Raw genomic sequence first — 23,421 nt, forward strand, 5'->3', positions numbered from 1 at the left:
ACTACTCCTAGCTACCACATTTTGTTTTTTGGTTCACCATGTAACCAAATTTCCACCAACAAAGGCACAATAACCAGAAGTTGATCTTCAATCAGTTATAATCCCAGCCCAATCTGCATCAATGTATACCTCAACTTGTAGATGTCTATGGTCTTCAAACAATAGACCTTTTCAAGGAGTTTCCTTTAAATATCTCAGGATTCTATAAATTGCATCAAAGTGGTCAAGCCTTGGTGAGTTGGCTTACCATACTAACAGCAAAGGCTATGTCAGGACATGTATGTGATAGATAAAGTAGCCTTCCAGCCAATTTTTGGTATTGGTCTCTATTGGTTACTTCCTCAGGCTTGGCAGGTTGTAGTTTAAGATTAGGCTCCATAGGTGTCTCAGCTGTTTTACACCCTAGTAAACCTGTTTCTCCAAGCAAGTCAAGCACATATTTTCTTTGTGAAACAAAAATAGCTTTTCTTGACCTTGCAAATTCCATACCGAAAAAATACTTAAAGTCACCCAAGTCTTTAATCTCAAATTCATTAGCAAGCATCTATTTTATTTTCTCAAGTATCTTGCTGTCATTATCTGTCAAAATAATATCGTCAACATAGACATTTAGAATAGCAACCTTCCCTTCACTTGAGTGCTTATAGAACATGGTGTGATCAGCTTGGCCTTGGTTGTAACCATGACCCTTTACAGCCTTCCCAATGCGTCCAAACCAAGCTCTCGGAGATTGCTTGAGCCCATACAATGATTTTTTCCATTTACACACCCTATCTCTGCCAAGATTACCTTCAAAACCTAGTGGTAATTCCATAAACACTTCATCCTCTAGATCTCCATTTAAAAAGGCATTCTTTACATCCAACTGGTGTAAGGGCCAATTAGAATGTACAGCTAAGGAGGGTAACACTCGGATTGAGTTTATCTTGGCCACTGGAGCAAAAAGGTTCTTGATAGTCAATTCCGTATGTTTGTGTAAACCCTTTTGCAATGAGTCTTGCCTTACATCTCTCTATATTGGCGTCAGCCTTGCATTTAACTGTAAACACCCACTTGCAACCTGCAGTTTTCTTTTCCTTTGGCAAATCAACAATTTCCCAAGTACTGTTGTTCCGTAGTGCATTCATCTCTTCAAGAACTGCTAACTTCCAATCCAGACGATCTATAGCTTCCTGAATGGTCCTTGGAACAAATAGATGAGAAATATTGGATGTAAAGGCCTTATGATTATAAGAGAGTCTATGGTATGACAAATATTTGGCAATGGGGTGTGTCGTACAGGTTTTAACTCCTTTCCTAATGGCTATAGGTACATCAAGGTCAGTAGATTGATCAACTGGAAGTGTAGTAGAAGGATTACCTGAGATTTCCGAATGACCTGTTTTTGGAGGTAATGATTGATTCAGCTCTGAAATTGTGAGATGATCCTTAGTATTAGAACGATACCTACCTCTAGTATAAACATGAAGCTCAAAAGAGGGATTATTCTGTAGCAATTCTCCCCCTGTTTGTGATTCCCTTATGCTTTGTACAGGCAGATTGGGATTTCTATTTTTTTCACTATTTAAAATTTCAGTTCCTTGAATGTTTTGTATAGGGATGTCAATGTCAAGGACAACATTAGGCATTGGTATAGAAGTTTCCCAAAACTAATCTTCACTACTCTCTTTCTCCCTGAAGATAAGTTTGGTTAAAGTAAGACTGATTTTCAACAAAAACGACATCCATACTGATCTGAATTTTTTTTGTTTTTGGATTCAAACATTTATACCCCCTCTTATTGGGAGCATATCCAAGAAACACACATTTTTCAGCCTTAGGATCAAGTTTAGATCTAAGGTGACGTGGAAAATGAACAAAAACAGTGCATCCAAATACTTTTAGAGGCAGATCAGAAATTATCCTATTACCAATAAAGGATTTTTTTATATACTGCAGCACACGGGTAGGCATTCTATTAATAAGGTAACAAGCAGTTAGAATAGCATCCCACCACAAATATTTTGGAATATGCATTGAAAACATTATAGCCCGTGCAACCTCAAGTAAATGACGATTTTTTCTTCTAGCGATGCCATTTTGTTGTGGGGTGTCACGACAAGTGGATTGATGTTGAATCCCTCTTTCTTTCAAAAAATTTCCCAAAACTTGGTTGAAATGTTCTGTATCATTATCCGTACAAAGTATGCTTATTTTTGTGTGAAATTGGTTTTTGATCATACTATAAAAATTCTTGAATAATATTTCAACTTCAGATTTTCCATTCATCAAATATACCCAACAAATCCGAGTATGATCATCTATAAAAGTCACAAACCATTTTTTTCCCGAATAAGGTAGTAATCTTAGAGAGACCCCAAACATCACTATGAATCAAATAAAAAGGTTTTTATGCACGGTAGCCTTTTGAAATATAACGAACACACTGTGGTGGCAAGGTCCTAAATTTGAATATAGAGCTATGGCTCACACTGCTCATGAACTTGTTTGGTTGAAGAACGTACCAAGCGTTAGGGGGATGCTCATATTAAATTCATTTGTAACAAGCTATGAGCATATGACATTTATGCTCCAGCTTGAGGGGGAGTGTTTGAGGTTATTTATGTCTTTTAGTATTATTATTAGTGTGTTAGTATGTTAATTAGTGAGAGTAGTAAGGGTATTATGTCATTAAGATGTATTTAATATGCATTATAAATAGAGGGAGAGACCTATCTTCAAGTTAGGTCGTTCATTTTAATCAATTATTGACATACACAAATACAACAAACATGCCCCCAGCGTACATAATTCTAATACAAGCAAACTACACACATACTTAAGCAAATAACTAACTAAGCACGTAGTAAACTACTAATTAAACCCAACAATTCTCGATACAATTCTTCTTAAGTAATCTCCAACATGGATCTTTCCAAAGTCTTGCTTCTTGTCCTACATCACTAATTTTGTGAATAAATCTCAAATTTTTAGTTTTTTCCTCATTTGTCGCTTCTAGGTATAAACTTTCAACTTGGTTTTCATTAAACAACTTATTAAAGTATATTCACCACCTCTTTGTTATGTCTTCTTCTCTAACCAAGAAATTATCACTATCACCCTATATACATTTTACATCACCTAAATCTTTGCACTTTTTTCCTCTTGCTCTAACTAGTTCATGTCTCTTTCCTCTTCTTCTATATCTAGTCTAGCACAATAATTATCATAAGCTCATGTTTATAATCACTAGTGGCTTTTTTGCCTCTTTTCTTGCCTCTCTATATTATTGAAAGTTTCTATATGTCTATGTTTATAACAAACTCTTTGTATTTATGGCTTTTTGGACATCTTGATCGCACCACCAGCTTTCTTTACTACGAGAGAATCTTGCTTTGAATTCTCCCAAGATCTCTTCCGCTATCTTTTTAATACACCTAGCCATTCTATTCCATAGAGTGTTCGCATCTACCTTATCCTTTATTCTATTCCATTGGCCTGCATGGCAGATCATTCTGTGTTTTATAACCATACTACATTTGGTAGGATTCTTCTTGCTATGTACATGGATGTATTCTGATTTGTGATTATTGGTGATGATGATCAAGGTATCCAACACAGTATTTTCTACAAACTAATTTCAGACCATTGAAATACTTCCTGTGTATAGAGTACCCAAGTCTTGCATGGAAACCATTTTGTCACAAAGTATGTTCTTGACCTCTAGGATGAGATTGGACAATTAGGACACAAAAAGAGTTGATACACCCATGGATCCTAACAGAAAGTTAGTTTCAGGTATTGATGATTTGTTGGCCAACCCTAGACAGTATTAGAGATTTGTTGGAAAGTTGAACTATCTCACAGCTACTCAACCAGATATATCTTTCGCAACAAGTGTTGTGAGCCAGTTTCTTGAATCTCCAAAAACAAGTGATTGGAATGTTGTAATTCATATCCTAAGATACCTCAAAGTTGCACCTCGGAGAGGGTCACTTATCTCAAGACCAGGGTTACACATATATCCAAGAATATACAGAGAGATTGGGCTGGGTCACCTTCCAAAAGACGATCCACAACCAGGTATTGTATTTTTATTGGTGGTGAGTTGGTATCCTAGAAGAATAAGAAATAGACTATAGTGGCCGGGTCAAGTGCTGAGTTAGAGTATCGCACTATGGGTCACACTACATATAAACTTGTTTGGCTAAACAAGTTTGTTTTCCATGTTCAATCTATGGAGTTGATGTGTGATAATCAAGCTGCTATTATAGTGCCTCCAACCTAGTTTTCCATGAGCGCACAAAGCATACTGAAGTTGATAGTCAGTCAGTTTGTGAAAAACTTGCTCAAAAGCTCATTACAACCACTCGTGTTTAGTTTGAATTGCAACTTGCAGATTTGTTCACAAAAGGTTTGTGGGGTTCTCGTGTTAAATTGATTTGTAACAAGCTAGAAACGTTTGATATCTATGCTCCAGCTTGAGGGGGAGTATTGCTGGTTATTTTTGGTTATTTAGCATATGTTATTGCTATGTTAGTAAGGATGACTTTTTGAGGGTACTGTGGTCATTGTCATGTACTTAATATATATACTACGAATAGAGGGTGAGACCTATCACTGTGATTAGGTCTTTCAATTCACCAAATATTTCAACACAAGCAAATCCAGTAGGACTCATTAAATACCCAAATGTTTCTCAATGAAATCAGAGTCCATATTCTGTCTGATGTTATGTAATGAAATTAATTCCACATTCCTGTAATAGAAGTGAACCAACAGTGAACTAAAAATACTGTACGCATGTATTCAACTCAATTCATCTGAAACTCATAACAGCCAATTTTTCACTAAAGGATAATACTGAAGACCACAAAGCAATATGCAATTATCCAATTCAATTAAATAAGAGATGCTATAATAGAGTACCAAAGGCAGACAGATTCTACTTTTGCAGACCAAGCTGTGAACTGAAAATCGTAGGCCTAAAATTTTTAGCATAGATTGATTCTGGAAAAAAATGAAACAGAAAGTATAATTACTACTCACCATTATTTTCAATGAGCTTTGATGTGTTCAACCTGCCAGAAGGCCTGGAACATAATAGCCGCTGATAATCTGGAAGTAAAGACTGAGACAAGAGAATAGACAACAGCAAATGAAAATGAATCTTTCAAAGGGTTGAAAATTGAAATGCACAATGAAATGCGCATACAAAAACACATGCATGGGAGTCTGGGACCAATAACAAGTTTCTAATTCATAGTAACAGTAAAATGAGGACCTTCAGAATGGAAGAGTGTTTCAAAAAACAGATTACCTTTGGAATGGAAGCAGTGTTACACAGCTCCTCAGTTTTCACCAACTTCTTACCAGAGAAAAGTTCATAAATAAGACAACCTAGCAATTAAAATGAACTATTCAGATCAACAAGTTTGATACTTGCATTAATTTGTATTAATTGCTCTACATAAAATCAATGGGCCCTTCTATCATGCATAATTTCCTTAGAATGCCAATCAATATAAATTCGAAGAAGTGCAATCATGCACAGTGCTAAGGGTGACAGCTACGCAGAAAAAAGTGGGGCAAATATTTGACAATGTAAACCTTTTCTTATTGCTTAATCAGTTACATTATATTTTACTCTTTCTACAAATGTAAATGAATACAAAAGTGGCAGCAGGTACAAACAAGCCTTCTAAAAGGCAAGACTCATGAATCTGTCACATCAAAGACATGGATAGATGATCATCTCCCACCAAAAGTCAAAAAGGTTGTGAATTTCAGCAGAGATCATAGATGCAACATCAATAATCAAAAGTTCACAAGAGCACAAATTAAAAATAAATGAAAGAAAGAAGCTCCAACCGAATGGATCTTGATCAATGCATGAGCCAAAGATATCGGAAGGATAACACCTAGAGACCCTTTAACTAAAGCACCATATGTGCCACACTTGCAAACAAACCCTACGCAACCACACAAAAAAAATAATACAATAAAAAAAATTGCATAATCAAGAGACATACCCAAGCCCCAAGAATCAATGGCCCATGGTGGAGACTTTCTGATCGTTGCCCAATCAGACTTTAGCAATTCCATTGATTTATATTGTGATCCAACAAGCCATTCGTATTGCTGGGTTTTAAAAAAAAAAAAAAAAATGATTATGTGAGAAATCAATTTTAACAATCCAATGAAAAGCAGGTTAGCATGACAATCTAATGCTCTATGAGTCTATGACACATGAAATGGTGAGTAAGAAACTTGGCAAAAGCAACACAAGGCTACAAGAAACGAAGCAATCTACATAAACTTTGAATCTAAACAACAACAAAAAATACAAACCAAGCCTTAAGTCCCACTAGGTGGGGTTGGCAAGATGAATGCATTCTCGCCAATTTATGCGATAATGGACAATTTCATTCGAAAAATTCAAGTCTATTAAATCCTTACTACCTCATTTCAAGTTATTTTACGTCTATCTCTACCCCTTCTACTGCCTCTCAAAGTAACTAACTCACTTCTCCTCCCTAACGCACTATGTGGCCTACGTTGCAAGCGCCCAAACCATCAGAGTCGTCTCTCCCTTATCTTATCTACTACAAGAGTTACGCCCAACTTACCACAAATATGTTCATTTCTTAATTTATTTTTTAACGTTATACCACACATCCATCTTGGCATTCTCATCATGGCAACTTATACTTTTTAGATATGATGTTTCTTAGTTGCCCAACATTCTGGTCCATATAGCGTAGTCGGTCTTTCAGTCGTCTTATAAAACTTCCTTTTTAATTTCAAGGGTGTTCTACACTCATAAAGCACACATGAAGCACATTTCCATTTTACCCAACCTGCTTTAACTTCATGTATTACATCTTCTTCAATTTCTCCTTTAACTTGCATAACAGATCCAAGTTACCAAAATCTACTAGTGCTACTGATTTCTTCATCATCAAGTTTAACTTTGTCTCTAATATTCCTCTACTATGACTAAAATTACATTTCACATATTTTGTGTTATTTCTACTTATCCTAAAGCCTTTAGATTCTAAAGCTTCTCTCCATAATTCTAACTTAGATTCTACTCCACCCCCAATGTCATCAAGTAAGAAAATAACATCTGCAAACAACATACACCATGAAACCTCATTTTGGATACTCATAGTCAGTTCGTCCACCACTAAAGCAAAAAGATATGGGCCCAAAGCAAATTCTCAATGGACATTGCAAATTCTCTAGTCTCTCCATCTATAACCCTAATACTAGTCATTACTCCATAGTACATAGCCTTAATGACATCAGTATACCTATTACATACACCCTTTTTTTCTAAAACTCACCATAGAACTTCTTAGGTATCCTATCATACTCCTTATCTTAGTCAAAAAATACCATATGCAAGTCCCTCTTCTTTCCCTAAACTTTTCCATTAATCTTCTTAAAAGATATATAGCTTGTAGTAGATCCCCCAGGCATAAAAACAAATTGATTTTTTGAGACCTTCATTTCTAGCATTAGTCTTTTTTCAACTACCCTTTCCCACAATCTCATTGTATGACTCATAAGTTTAATTCCATGATAGTTATTACAATTTTGAATATCTCCTTTACTTTTATACATAGCTATTAAAGGGTTTTTCCTCTATTTGTCTAGCATTTTCTTACTTTTAATAATTGTGTTAAATAAATTAGTCAACCATATAATTCTATTATCATCTAGGCATTTCCAAACTTCAATTATGATGTTATCTGGTCCTATAGCTTTTCCATTTTTCATTTTCTAAGTTCAAACTTAACTTTATTAACTCTAATTTTACAAATAAATCTCATATTTTTAGCCTTTTCCTCATCTATCAACTCTAAGTTTGAGTCTTCCATTTGTTTTCAATAAATAGCTTAATAAAGTAACTTCGCTACCTTTCTTTTATGTCTTCTTCCTTGAACAAGACAATATCACCCTAACTTTTTATACATTTTGCATTAACTAAGTCCTTAATCTTTCTTTCTCTAACTCTAGCAAGTTTAAATATGTCTCTTTCCTCTTTTTTGTATCTAGTCTACCATACAAATTATTAAATGATCTATGTTTAACTTCACTAATAGCCCTTTTTGCATCTTTTTTCGCCTCTTTATACGTTTCAAAGTTTTCTATATTTCTACATTTTTGTCACGTTTTACCAAATTCTTTTTGTCTTTACAGCTTTTACACATCTTGATCCCACCACCAACTTTTTTCGCTATTCAAGAATCTTCCCTTTGATTCCCCTAAAATCTCTTTCGTTATTTTTTCAATAGAGCTAGCTATCCTACTCCAAAGAGTTTTCATGCCTACACCATCCACTATAGTCCAATCACCATCTAGTTCTCTTGCATTGATTTATTTTATCATCTCTTCCATTTTTTAATATATATATATATATATATATATATATATATATATCTAACACTAAAACTCTATGTTGTGTGGTTAAACTTTCACCTTGGACAACTTTACAATCCTTAGATGATAAACAATCTACCCTCATATTTAAGAAAAAATCTATTTGACTTTTATTGTGTTCACTTTTGAAGGTTATTAAGTGTTTTTCTCTCTTCTTAAAGCAAGTATTCAATGAGATAAAATCATATGACATGGCACAGTCTAAAATTATCTCCCCAATCTTATTTTGGTCTCCATATCCATATCCTCTCATAACCTTTATTACCCCTTCCAATGGGTCCATTTAGATCTGCTCCAATGAAAATTTTCTCATCCCTAATGTCCCTTATATAATACTATCCATATCTTCCCAAAATTCTCTTAAGATTTTCTACAAAACCTACTTAAGGAGCATAAGCACTAATGACATTTATTATCTTTTGGCCTAAGACCAATTGATTTTTATAATTAATTCTATTCCCTACTTTCGAAGTAAATTATCTATGACCGCATAAATTGGCGGAAAAGGATTCATGTAGCCAACCCCACCTAGTGGGATTTAAGGCTTGGTTTGTTGTTGTTGTTGTTTATCCCCTACTCTTTTGACATCTAAAATAATAAGTTTTTGTATACAATAATTTTTACCCATCCTTATGTTTTTTCTTTTAAAGTGTACCAAAGTTTAAATCATGATTTTTCAATTTTTCTAACTTTCTCCCTCACTCACTTAGTTTCTTGAAGACAGATTAGACTAATTTTTCTTCTAATGATCGTGTCCACAATTTCCATGCTTTTACTCGTAAGTGTCCCTATAGTCCAAGTTGTTAATCAAATTTTAGTCTCCTGAACTATTTCTTCACCCACCCACATCCAGAATGATGCGGGAACCCTCGCATATTTGACATCGTATCTTGGTGCCGACATGGCATGTCACTCCGAAGCGGTGACTTAGCCCACCCACGTCCACTTTTTGCTACACCCAGGTAGTATATGTGCAACATGTCCCCCATAGGGATGCCCCAACGAATAACCAGTAAGAATTCATATTATAGTGATCTGACAAATTTTACGTTGGCTGTCAGCTTCCTAACGAGGCTCTCCTCCTTTACCTGGGCTTGGGACTGGCTATGTATGAAAAGATTAGGACAGTAAGTGCATCACGGGCGAAATTATAAACATAGAACCTAATGACAAATTTTTTTCTTTCTTTTTTATGAAAGATAATTTTTGTTAAGATAGAATACAGGGATACAACATACAGAACATCAGTGTGTATCAGTTAAAGAGACTCATTTGTAGAGCACCAACATTATGCAAGAAACTCTAACCAAAGCAGATGAAGTAGCAATATACTTGAAAATTCTAGCTCTCCAACCAAATGCACCAAATAATTACAAAGATTACACAGCTTCAATAAGCTTTCCCTCCCAAGACCGTTGAACACTACAAAGGACATACAACTCTCAACAGAAACGCATCTAGTGACAATCCCCTTATTTAGCATTCTTCTCAGATGAACCATTAGTATTCATTTTATCAAGGATGTGCAAATTTCAATTACTAAACATTTTTGCTTAATCATGTTTAAGAGGGAAAAATAATTCATCTAAATGTTTATTGATCTTGGATTAAATAAAACAAAAGAACACAGCAAAATTGGAACAAAATTGAAACTGCTAGGTCAAATCTAAGCACATGAATTACCAGCATTGGCATGGTGGAGGATTCATTATTAGCATCAAATTCAGATAGAACATCAAATGCATGAAGCTTCCAGTCCAAAGTTTGAGTGACAACAACACTGGCCAAGCAAACATTACCATGAACCTGGAGCATCCAAAGCTAGTTAAAATGCAATATCCAATATAATTAAGATACATTGATAGATAGATAGATCAAATAGATAGATAGATACGTACAGAGAGAGAGAGAGAAGCAACAGATGGACAAACTACAAAGAATCACCTTAACTAAATGTTTCCATAAATGTAATTTAGAACACAAAAAAGTCTGGCAGAATCGGGAAATCACTAAACCATATATAAATAAAGGCAAATTCATAATATAAGTTATAAAGGTAACATCTATGCTGAAGTGTCGCATTTATATAATCAAAATGAAAAGCTCATAACTTTATTGGTAAAACACAAGCAACTTTGCTATATGCTTAAGATGCTGCATTAATAATAATTCATACACTGAGGCTGCAAATACAACTACCCAGCTATCCCAACTAAGATTGGCATATAATCTTTATGAAATTTGGATATCAAAGGAACTCCAACAGGAGATAAAGACTATATTGGATCGCAAGAATATCAGAGGGTTTACATACACAAAAAATGTTAAAATATAGAGATAAGGGTGGCCCCTTGAGCGAAGCTTCATCTCGCAAGCCCTACCAGGTTCAACCGTTCCCTGCTTGTTCTCAAAACTCCATCTCACAAGCCCTAGTAGGTTAGACTGTTCCCTACTTGTCCTCAAACCTCCATCTTGCAAACTCTAGCAAGTTCAACTATTCAAAGCTTCATCATCGAAGCTTCTACTTGTTCTTCTTCGAGTCGAAGGTCCACTTCTTCAAAGACTCAAAAGCTGCTCTTCGAAGGCTTGTTCAGAGTTCTCGCAGGGTTCAAACTCCAAAGCTTCTTCTTATCTTCAAAAGATCCAAACTTCAGATGCTGGTAAAAACCTAAGATGGGTATGTCTTTCTCTCGCATAACAACTGTCTCACCCTCAAGCGAACATAACCATGGTTATGTTAGCAGGAGGTGATGTTGAAGCGTTCAATGCAGATCGAAGGAAAATCCTTCGAGCTGAGATTGAATAATGAGGAGACAACTTTACTGTGCATGCTCGAGAAAAATGTTTCTTGAAAGAGGTGGGTTAAATTCACGAAGGAGGCAGTTTCCTAGCTCACCAAAAGTCTATCAACTTTCTCTCAGTTGGAAAGAAGCTCTAGAGCTGTTGGCATGGGAAACCTCCATTGCTGGATGGAGATTAGGTAGACGAGGGTCAGGAAGTTTTTGGAATTAGGGCTGAGGGGTAAAGTTAAGAATTTTTCAGTGTTCATTTCTGGATGTGTAAAAGGAATTGAATGGCGAAGCTTTGTGAATGAGTTCTGCGAATTTGCGAAGGAAATTTATCACAATTTTAAAGGAGCAGGCATTGCAAGCACTTCAACTCCTACATCATGGAGAAAGGCAGTGATGGAAGGGAAGATAGGCAAAGGCTGCTCACACAGTCCACAATCAGAAAAATTGTGTCTTCAGGGCGGGGCTGGTCTGCGATTGAAGGAATTGAGGGTTTCGTTATCATATTACAGTACCGCTCAATTGGAGGTGATCATCCATAAGGTGCAAGGAACTAGGGTTCTAATGGTTGCTCCTTATCTTGCAGGGCGGCTAGGGCTGCAATAAGGAACGACAAGGCTACGTAGTTTGGGCCAGGTTGAGGGTACTCATCTTGGATCTGGGCCAGGTTTGAGAGAAAGGGTGGTGCTTTTTTGACAAAAATTGGACCATTTAATAGAACAGACCCAGTGTTTTGACAACAATTCTATGGGCCTTTGTCTGGATTCAAAAGAAGCCTCTTACAAAGAGAGGCTTCGACAGATGGGCCTCGTATCTAAAATGGTCAAGGGCAAGGGATATGGGTGATTAGGCCCAACCCTTGCACAATCCTGCTTTTGAACAAGCCCACTTTCCTAGCCAAAATTTACATACAGGAGAGGTGGGTATTCCGCAAGATGTTAACAAAATACAAAATCTGTTTCCAACTCTTCAAAATAAACATAGAATGTATCAACATTCAAGCATAATCAAGATGATTTTAGCTAGGTTTTGAAATCAGTCTTTGAATAAAATGATGTTAATAATATAAGTGTCAGAATGGCTGTTGATTCTGGCTTTGAGAGGAGTTAAAGGCCGGTATCATCAGGATTAGTAAAAAAAAATAAAAGCTGGACTGGGTAGGAAATCTGGTGTTTCAGAATTTAATTCTAAAAATTCTAAGGGTCTTAAGGTGTATACTCGTCAGAAGGCTGCAATGATGGGTAAAGAAATGAAGAAATTATATGAAGCAAAAAACGAGCATTCCTATCACTGAGAGATAAGTCCACTTGGGAGAGATTTTGAAGGAGAGTTGAGCGTTGTGGAAGATACACTTGGTACAATGAAGGATATGGCAAGCGATGGAGTTAGCAAAAGAAAGGAGGCTAAGAAATGGGGAAATTTTTCAGATAACACAATGGTGATGACATCAGTAAGTTTGATAGTGATGGTGGCAAGTTGCTGGTTGAGATTCGGGAAAAATATGGATATGTTTCCAATTAATGTTATGGTCTTGGGAACCTATCATATGTGCATCCTGCTCCTCTGGAAGGATTAAGGGGGTTCCTATTTTTGAGAACAATGGGTTGGATAATAGACCACAATGCAATGATGGAATTTTACCTACCCCAGCAGAGGTGATTTCTAGGAAGGACTAAGAAGCCCAAGATTTAATATATAAATTGGATTTAAAAACGTGCAATGCCGCTGCAATTGTAATGCGATTTGATGGGGGCATTTACAAAGCAAAGAAGGGTCAGAGGGAGCTTGCGAATTTAAAGTGCTGGGTGAATTATGTCGGAATGGGATTGAAAAGGGATTTTCTTGATTACTATTCAATTTTATTTTTTAAATTTTTTATTTATATTGTTATTTTGTTTTGTTTCTGTTTTTTATTTTTTTCAGGTGGACCTCTTGTCCCCTTAGGTTGTACTTCTCTTCTCAATCTAATATACCTTCTTTTATTTTCTTTAAAAAAAAATTAAAAAAAAATAAGATTGGAGGGTTTAATTAGTTTCTCATCAATTGGCTTTCAATTTGCAACAACAAATTTAAAAATATGGCGAGCATAGTTGTCAGATCATGATTCAAATCATGAATCAAAATTTCAATTTTGGGAATCTAGAATCGGAATCAAATCAAATCATAAGATTCGGTACAAATTTCCGAAATCAATTCTAAATGACATGCACATATTGATACATTAAACAGCACGAAAAATAATAAAATGCATCTAAATTTTAACAATTAAAAAAAATCATCTTTATCATGTATGTTTTCCCTAAACAAATGAAAAGTAAGAGAATGAGGCAGGAAATATTAATAGAATAATGAAATTTATGCTGTTTAAGGGAAGGAATCAAAAAAAATAAAATAAAATAAAATTTTGAACTTTTGGCATTTATCAACAATTTAAAAAAATATATATACATTTCATGCATATTCTTTCTCTGATTAAAAAGAAAAAAGAATAATTAACCTAAAAAATGATAATAATTGAAAAAACTACTAAAAGAACTAACTTTTAGATCTTAACAACACAATGAAACATTAAGTATCACCTTAGCTGGTGAGTGTCCCACCCCTTCCTCCCAATGGTAGAAAACTATCCTCCTTCTAGAGCAAAGAATGGTTTGGTGAAGGCAATATAAGACCTAAACTTCAATTTTCTCCTCTTTTTAAACACAAAACTGACATATACAAGGAATGGAAGGTAATCGTGCAAAAATAGAAGCAGTAAAACAGAAAGAAATGTTGTTTTCAGGGTTTTAAACTAGTCAGGTTTGTCAAGATATAATAGGTCCAGGGTCATGTGAATCGATTCAGCTCGATTCAATAGATTCACGAGGTGAATCAATAGATTCGGGAATGATTCAGTTGTTTTTAGATTCGTAGTAAGATTTGAATCGATTTGGTGTGGAATTGATATAAATGGTATGAATCGAATCATGAATCATAAGATTCTAACAACTATGATTGCAATAATGTGGGATTAGTGCTTTACACTCTTTTGGTATGATGTTTGATGTGGACAAACTGCCCTGAAAATCCAATCTCAGACTCCCATAAGATCACAGTTTATGGCAGCTGCTTTGTAACAAAAGGGGTAAGAAATTTCAAGGAGGTTGAAAGTATTGCTTGAACTGTTTGAAGGCTCTTTCTGAGGTGGGTAAAGATGAGGGGAGAGGACAAAATCATATGGAGTTATTTAAATATTTTTTTATTTTTTAGGTTAATAAAATATATTAAAAGAAAGCGGAAAAAAATGTTACAATGAGTGTAGGACAAGATAAACAAGTAAAACAATTATAATAATGCTGCCATCCAAACCCTTTGAAGGTTGGACAGTGAATCTTCCCCTCCACCCCCCGGGGGGGGTGGCCCACAGAAAAGAAAACCGGGAAAAAAAAACACAGAAAATGAATTGAGCACAAAGAGAATCTGAAGAATGCTGTTTTTACATTGTGTTCCCATTCCAAAAGATGAGGGAGAGACAGAAGTCAAATTTTATTTGGGGCTATTTGCAGCAGAAACACCCCCCACCCCCCAGTGGGCATGTGGGGGGGTGGAGCGGGAAAGAGAGAGGGTTTGGAAAACTCCGACCAAGGTGACTCTTTTCACTTGGACATACCTAGGAGAGGATCCTAACCATAGATAATCTGATGAGAGGAGGTTTATACACAATTAACAGGTGCTTTCTGTAAAAAGATCAGCATACAAGTTTAATGGGCTAAGGTCTTGTGCAGTCTAGTGCATGCTACACTTGGAAATCAGAATCAACTGACATGTTGCAGGATGCATTGAGGCAAAAGCTGCAGAACTTGAGGCTTGGAGAGGTTCCAGGTACAGAAAGGACAATGACCTGTGGGAAATCACCACTCTCTATGTTCTGGACTACTTGAAAGGACAAATCCAGAATCTGTTCAGGAGTAGAAATTTCTCTGGAAATTTTCAAAGAGAAATGGAGATTGACGCTTGATTTGACATGGGATGTAATACCCCATGAATGAAAGACTTAAAAAGATTAGATGTTACTACCCATATCAACAAGGTGCACCTTTCTTTTCGGAAGCTTTCCCATAAGAACTCCATAGTTAAGCGTGCTTGGCTTGGAGCAATCTTGGGATGGGTGACCACCTGAGAAGTTTTCTCAGGAAGTGTGTGAGTGAGGACAAAACACATTGAAAATGACACGTGTTGATTTGTGGGGCCAGTCATTAGTCTGATAAGGGTCACCCCCCTGTTGTCTGGTCTAGGTGGAGGAGGAGAGATGCAGTGCTCCCTAACAGACCCATGTTGGGGCGTTACAAATGGTATCACAGCCAACACCCAGCCGGAAGTATGATGAGATTCACATCGCCTGGGTTCAGAAATGTGGGTTCGCAATGAGGACGTTGCGTTCTATAAGAGGGGGAGAATGTAATACCCCATGAATGAAAGACTTAAAAAGATTAGATGTTACTATCCATATCAACAAGGTGCACCTTTCTTTTCGGGAGCTTTCCCATAAGAGGTCCATAGTTAAGCGTGCTTGGCTTGGAGCAATCTTGGGATGGGTGACCACTTAGGAAGTTTTCTCAGGAAGTGTGTGAATAAGGACAAAACACACTGAAAAAGACACGTGTTGGTTTGTGAGGCCAGTCATTAGTCTGATAAGGCCCGCCCCCTGTTGCCTGGTCCAGGTGGAGGAGGAGAGACGCAGTGCTCCCTGGCAGACCCAAGTTGGGGCGTTACATGGGACACAGATGCCTTTTTTTGGCTTTAATGTGGGCTTTCTCTATGTGGGGTTTTGGTAACTTGCCTTTTAAAATATTCAATCTGATTTTTTTTTTTTTTTCTGTGGAGATTATTGACTTCAAGTTTAACAATTCTGCCTCTACCGTAGATTGTGTTACTTTTGACAAGAGGCATAAGATCACAGTGCAATAATTCAATTCAATATCTAGGAGTCACAGCATGACTTCCGCATTTCTTTCCAAGAGAAGTGCTCCTAGTCAGAAAATCTGTGGATTAGTCATCAATTTTCCGTTTTATTCATTTCTTTTATGCTAATGTGTTGTCAAATGAAGAGCGGTGTAGCTCAATGGACTCAAGGGACAAAGAAAAAAGGCAATAGGCATCAGATTAGCTTCATAATTTTTGAAAAATTCCTCCATCAATATAGTCTCATACAAACTTATCAAGCTTAAAACTTGATCCATGAAAAACCTCTAAAAGCTTCTCATACAGAAAGGGAAGCATCAATCACTCATTGCTACAATATTTTTTCATCAAATTTCATGATTTCTGCCTACTACATTTTCCTGATTAACTGAGTAATAATATTTGTCTTCCACTCCCAAATATTCAAATTATGAACAGTGAATCAGAATGACTATATGATTGGTTCCTGCCAAGTGCCAACAAAATTTTTCACAGCAAAGGTTTAAAAAGGTAATGGAGCCTTGGGTAGGTTATCTGTTGCCTCAGACATTAAGGCAAAGGGATCTAAGGATCCCAAGGTTTATACTCGTTAGAAGCTTGCCTAGATGGGTGTGGGATTGGAAAAAATTTGTTTGAAGATAAGAGAAAGCACTTTGGTGAAGTTGTGCCAAAGATTTTAAAGAGGAACTTAGGAGAGTTGGGTACTGTGGAAGGCATAAATGCTAAAAAAAATGATGGTAAATTCTTGTGATGGGGTTAGCAAAGGAAAGGAAGTAATGAACTGGGGGGATTTATCAGATAATGAAAGCGATGGTCTAAGTGAGTTTGATTGTGGAGGGGGTTTATTGTTGGATGAAATTAGGGAACAATGTGGATATGCTTCTGATTCCAGTGATGTTTTAGGGGACTTACCAATTATCAAATGTACATCCATCCCCTTTGGAAGAATTAGAAGGGGTCTCTATATTTGCAAATGATGACTTAATTAATGAGATGCAGCGCAAGGACAGTATTTTACCAACACCAATGGAGGAGACTTCAAAGAAGTATTTAGAAGTTCAAGATTTCATGGATAAATTGGATTTAAAGTTTTGTCATCCTAGTGGAAAGGAAGTGTGCATGATGGGTGTAAATATAAAGCTAAAAAGGGTCAAAGAGAGTTAGCTAACTTGAAGTGTTCGTGAATTATGAAAGAAAAGGATTGAAGAGGTTGTTTCACATTTAATTATTTTTTTTTTTTTATTTTTTTTTTTTTTTTTCCATTTCATTTCATTTTATTTTATTTTATTTTAGTTTTTATGGGGTGGACTTCTTTTGCTATTTCATTGTAATTTCTCTCTCTATCTAATATACCTTCTTTTATTATCAAAAGAAACAAAAAAAGTACATGATGTCAGGCTTTTTTTCTAGTGTTCAAGTACATGGTCTCAAGCACAATGGACCACATTTAAGTTCAAAAGCCATGAAGAAAACAAGCAAAATGAAGTATGACTAAAGCTTGGATGAAGATCAAGCTTGAAGACAATGTAATAGAAGTCTCATGCAAGTACTTCTCAAGTTTAAGTTTGTTTATGAAGCTCTTAGGATAAACAGTTGGACTTAGACCTATTTTAATAACTTGAAAATATTTTTTGAAGTCCAAATATCTTTTCAAATGAATACATATGATTTCTGAAATCAAAAAATAAAAGGAAAAATGAATTTCAGAATGTTCAGCGACTGAGGCTCAAGCTTAGTTGACTGAATGCATGAAACTAAACAACCTAGTCTGGCATCAGTGAGTTCGGGCGACCGACCTTATGGTTCAGTCGACCGAATGGGTACTGCTATTGTTAAAAGCCCAAACAGTGTTGGTTCGGGCAACCGAACTGAAAGTTCAGTTGACCGAACAGGTTCAGGCGACTGAACCTAAAGTTCAGTAGACCGAAAGGCTACTGCCTGTTTGAAATTCATATCTTTAATTGGTACAGGCGACCGAACTGCCAGTTCAGTCGACTGAAGTACGCGATTTATTTAGCGAACGGCGCGATTTCTTTCCGTTTTCAGAATATATTGTTTCCAAAATTTGGGCAAACGGTTAGATTTCAAACTCATCTATTTAAGGCTAACCTTAATCGTGTTAGGGCAACCTAATAGCACAAAAACTCATTGATTTCATCCTTCAAACACTGTTGTGCGCTGTTCTTCAGCACTGCAAGATAATTTATGGTTTTGTTCTTCGTTTTCTTATCTTTAAATCAAGAAAACCTAGAAAAACTCTTGAGCTTCATAGCAAGTTTATTGTTGAGAATATCCTAGTGATTTTAACTTGTACAAATCCGCTCTTTTGAGAGAGTTTCTTATTGTACGAAAATCTGCTCCTGTTTTTGTTTATAAACGATCGATTTGGGTATTGAATCGGTGACAAGCAAGAGGGTGTTCTTGCTTGAGAGGTGCTCCACCTACTGAAAGAGGAGAGGTGCTCCACCAACTGAAAGGAGAGAGGTGCTCCACCTATTGAACGGAGAGAGTTAGTAAAATCTTCACAGCGGGTTGCTTGAGGCAAGGATGTAGGCACATTGCCGAACCTTGTTAAAAATCTCTGTGCCATTCTTATCCCTTAGCTTTTACTTCAAGCACATATATACTAATCTTATCTGCTGTGAATGATTTAAATCTGATTTGGGAATGCTGTGAATGATATATTCTGATTTGTGGATGTCTTGAATGTTTTAAATACCCTTTGTGAACATACTCTGCTGTAGCTACACATTCAGACTCTATTTAATTTGCTGGGATTGCTTGGTATTGGTTGATCAATTAGTTAAATACAAGAATAAATATTTGTGTGATTGAATATATTGTTATTGACATTAATATGCCAAGAGTATTATTAATATTGAGCTTTGGTTTCATATTTAGGATTGTTGATCGGTATAGTTGTTCGCTGATTAGATTTCCGTGGTGATTGAAATATTTAGTGGACGTAGTAAATAAGTTTTTAAAATTAATCAAGCTTCCGCGCGTTAAAATTTTAAAACACCCAATTCACCCCCCTCTTGGGATTACACCTTCACTTTCATGTTTGTGCTGTTTTTCATGGTGCTTTCCTTTGGCTGTTCTGTGTTGGTTTTGATATTTCTTTCTTAGCCAAAAAAGGAACAATAAGAGTTGAACTTAATCACAGGTCCACCATACTAACATTATCATCAGTTACACAGTAGAACTCAAAGATGGATTGGCAGTTTCTTTTGGTCGGAATACTCACATAAGGAAGAACGAATACACCCAAGCCTTAGTTTCTACTGTGTGTTTGCTTCATTGTGCCTAGTGGGAAGGACACAGAATATTTTCAAATACAAGCTGACCTAATTTTGGCCTTGAAATAGGTGCTTTCTGCCAATTCAGCTTTGATTTTTTCTCCCCATTTAAGAATCAACTGACACCTATTTTACCCTTAGTCAGCTTGTTGAAGGAATCTCACTTGCCTTTTGGGATCAACTGCTCTAAGGTCATCGTTCAACTGAATCTAGCATTGGCATGGGCCCTATTAAGCACATGAAATGAATAATTGCCAAATAACTGGTCCAAAAATCTACCTCTCCCATTCAAATTTAAAAGAAGAAAATCTGAAAACACTTCTTCCCAACTGAAATGCTATTCCACCCAATTCCAAAAATCCAATTCTCCAAACCATAAAAGACGGGGCACGCTACTAACCATACTATGCCCATGGTCATAAATTTCCACATAATAGTTGAAATTTCCGGTTTCCGTGACCCTCGAAATCGAAATGGCAGTCGATTTTTATCTTGCATTATTTCTATCAAAATCTCGACGAATCATCCCAAATTTATTGAAATCTCGAAATTTTTGCGAAACTTGTCGAAATTTGAACTATGCAATGAAATTTCCTCGGAATTCAAATGAGAGATTAAGGATTGAAGTGAAATTTCTCTCTTAAATTATTTTATTTATTTTTATTGAAACAAAAGATTATTATAAGTGTTTTTGAAATTATACGAAAAAATAACCCACAACAACATTTTATTTAAATATTCAAGTCTAAATTATCATTATTTGTATAATAAATAATACTTAAATAATTTATGAATTTCATTTGTATTAACTGATTCACTATATATGTTTAATGTACATTATCTTACAAATATGTTTGATACACATATTATATTACAACTTCTCCACCTCATACACAACACAGCATACATGTATTTACTTGCAATATATTAGTCCTAAAACTTACATTATCATGTCTATCAATCATTTCCAAATCTTCATAAAAGAATTCCATGCTTTCCTATTGATTTCTATTATTTTTCCAAATTTAAATCAAAATTGACATCAAAATCAAAATTTCCGACGAAATTTCCTTACTTTTGGAGCTTCGAAATTTGAGTTGAAATCGAAATTTAAGACCTTGACTATGCCCCATCAAGCAACCATGGAAACCTCTATAGCTTCTCAAAACAAACAATTCTCCCATTGTTGACCTAAATAAACTCGATGCTAGCCATCTCTTATCTTTGACACTTAATCTTGTTAAGGTTTCTAATGAATTCAAAAACACTTCCGTATTCGTGTTATACAAATCTAAAAGAAAAGTAGCTAGAAGGTTTGGGTTAGTGCAAGGAGAAAAGAGAAAGGCCGGATGGGAGAATAGTTGGCCAATACAAAGAGATTCTCTCACAAATAGACAAACTCAATTAACATATTAATAGATGACCACCAAAATACCCATAATATAATAACCAATAACCCAAGACTACGCCACTTAATACATCCTTTTGATAGGTACGAGGAAACTAAAATGCTAACTGTGAAGCTAAAGAATAAAAGACTACAACCCCATCTATGGATAAGTAGAGTCACCACATTGCTCAAAAGCTATACAGTGTTAACGAAGAATAAGAAGGAAAGGAAAACTTAGAACTTCAAAGTTGAAACAATGCTAAAGGAAAAGATTTTTTCAGGCAACCTCTAATACTCAAACCCTTTCATGCATACCACGCTACAAGGTGTAATTACAAGATGCAATGAAGGGTAAAATTGGATGCAACAAAAAATTAATAATTGGTAAGTGCATTGTCATGCACCCTCCTTGTGCAATAGGATCAATTAGCCATATGAATGGACAATTGCCATAATTTTACAGAAATAACATTGAAAGAGATATATTTTGCCCAAATGTTGACAATTGCTCAATAGCTCAACTATTACCAAATTCCTTAGACTTAAATGTGTAAAACCCCGTCGATGCAAGAGAACAAAAAAGGATGCCAATCCAGTGTCCGTAAGCCATCTTTTCAAATTTCTTCTAAGTAACAGATGGATAGAAATATACATATTTACATACATACATATATATATATATATATATAACAGACATAGTAGAATACAATTTTAGCTCAAAAATTCTAAAGAGAGAGAGAGACCTGTTCTTCAGAACTACATCAAATAAATTTTAGGATGATAAAATTTGGAACTCTAACAATATATTTTCATTCAATTATCAAGCATAATTTAAGGCATTTCATTTAACATGGTTACAATTAAGAACTTCAATGAGAATACTTACAAGTTTACAATCATTATTTAAAAAGCTCACAGCTTTGGCTATCTGGTGTAGCCCCCATGCATAATACTCATCCCTGACATCAGAAGAAGGTATAACAAGTCAAGACATACAAAACCCCACAAGCATAACACAAAGATTCTAGATGCTTTAAATTCAAGAGAACTACAACAACAACAACAACAAGAAGCAGCCTTAAGCCCCACTAGGTGGGGTCCCCTACATGAATCTTTTTCCGCCACTTCACCTGATCAATAGTGTTTTCCTCTATTAGATTAAGAATTATTAAATCCTTCCTCACTGCCTCATCCCAAGTTATTTTAGGCCTACCACTACCTCTTTTCATGCCAGAAACTCACTCCTCATAGGTTTTCTACTAGGCCCATATTTCAAATGCTCAAACCATCTAAATCGCCCCGTTATCTTGTTTTCAACCAGTGCTATGCATAAATTATTCCGTACATGCTCATTTCTTACTTTATCTTCTAATGTTAAACCACTGATCCACCTTAACATTAGCATTTCAACTTTAACTTTTGTACATGTTATTTATTAGTGTCCAACATTCTGAACCATAGAGATAGCTGGCCATATAGTCGTCGTAGAAAACTTTCCTTATAATGTTAAGGGTATTCTACGATCACACAACACACCTAATGCACTCCTCCATTTTACCAAACCTGTTTTAACTCTATGTATCACATCTTCTTCGATTTCCCCTTCAGCTTGCATAATAGATCCAAGTTATCTAAATTTATTAGTGCTATTAATCCCTTGATTATCAAGTTTAATCTTTTCTACATTGCAACTCCTTACATTACTGAAATAACATTTCATATATTCTATCTTATTTTTACTTATCCTACATCCTTTAGACTCTAATGTGGCTCTCCAAAGTCTAGTTTAGATTTCACTTTGCTCCTACTATTATCAATCAACACGATATCATCTACAAACAACATACACCAAGGGATCTCATTTTGGATATTTTTATTAAGTTCATCAATTACTAAAGTAAAAAGACAAAGACTCAAAGTAGAACCTTAATGTACACATATTGTGAGTGGAAAATCTCTAATTTCCCCTCCTGCCGTCTAAATGCTAGTCACTACTGTGATACCCCATGGATGAAAGACTTAAAAGAATTAGATGTTACTACCCATATCAACAAGGTGCACCTTTCTTTTCAGGAGCTTTCCATAAGAACTCCATAGTTAAGCGTGCTTGGCTTGGAGCAATCTTGGGATGGGTGACCACCTGAGAAGTTTTCTCAGGAAGTGTGTGAGTGAAGACAAAACACACTAAAAAGGACACGTGTTGGTTTGTGAGGCCAGTCATCAGTCCGATAAGGCCCGCCCCCTGTTGTCTAGTCCAGGTGGAGGAAGAGAGATGCAGTGCTCCCTGACAGACCCAGGTTGGAGCATTACAAATGGTATCAAAGCCAACACCCAGCAAGAAGTGTGATGAGATTCACATCGCCTGAGTTTGGAAATGTGAGTTCGCAACGAGGACGTTGCGTTCTATAAGTGGGGGAGAATGTGATACCCCATGGATAAAAAACTTAAAAGGATTAGATGTTATTACCCATATCAACAAGGTGCACCTTTCTTTTCGGAAGTTTTCCATAAGAACTCCATAGTTAGCGTGCTTGGCTTGGAGCAATCTTAGGATGGGTGACCACCTGGAAAGTTT

General features: G+C 35.9%; 1 protein-coding gene across 1 annotated transcript in view; it reads right to left on the minus strand.

Moving 5' to 3' along the window:
• The window catches only part of LOC131151022 (uncharacterized), an 80,063-nt gene that overhangs the window by 31,048 nt on the left and 25,594 nt on the right, over positions 1 to 23,421 (minus strand). The window contains exons 4-8 of the mRNA XM_058102180.1: positions 21,733 to 21,805; positions 10,111 to 10,233; positions 6,012 to 6,120; positions 5,300 to 5,379; positions 5,029 to 5,110 (exon numbers count right to left, since the gene is read on the minus strand). Of these exons, the coding sequence (XP_057958163.1) occupies positions 5,029 to 5,110; positions 5,300 to 5,379; positions 6,012 to 6,120; positions 10,111 to 10,233; positions 21,733 to 21,805 (467 nt within the window). The remainder of the gene's footprint in view (positions 1 to 5,028; positions 5,111 to 5,299; positions 5,380 to 6,011; positions 6,121 to 10,110; positions 10,234 to 21,732; positions 21,806 to 23,421) is intronic.

This window comes from Malania oleifera, chromosome 3, assembly GCF_029873635.1.
Source record: "Malania oleifera isolate guangnan ecotype guangnan chromosome 3, ASM2987363v1, whole genome shotgun sequence".
NCBI classification, from domain to species: Eukaryota; Viridiplantae; Streptophyta; class Magnoliopsida; order Santalales; family Ximeniaceae; genus Malania; species Malania oleifera.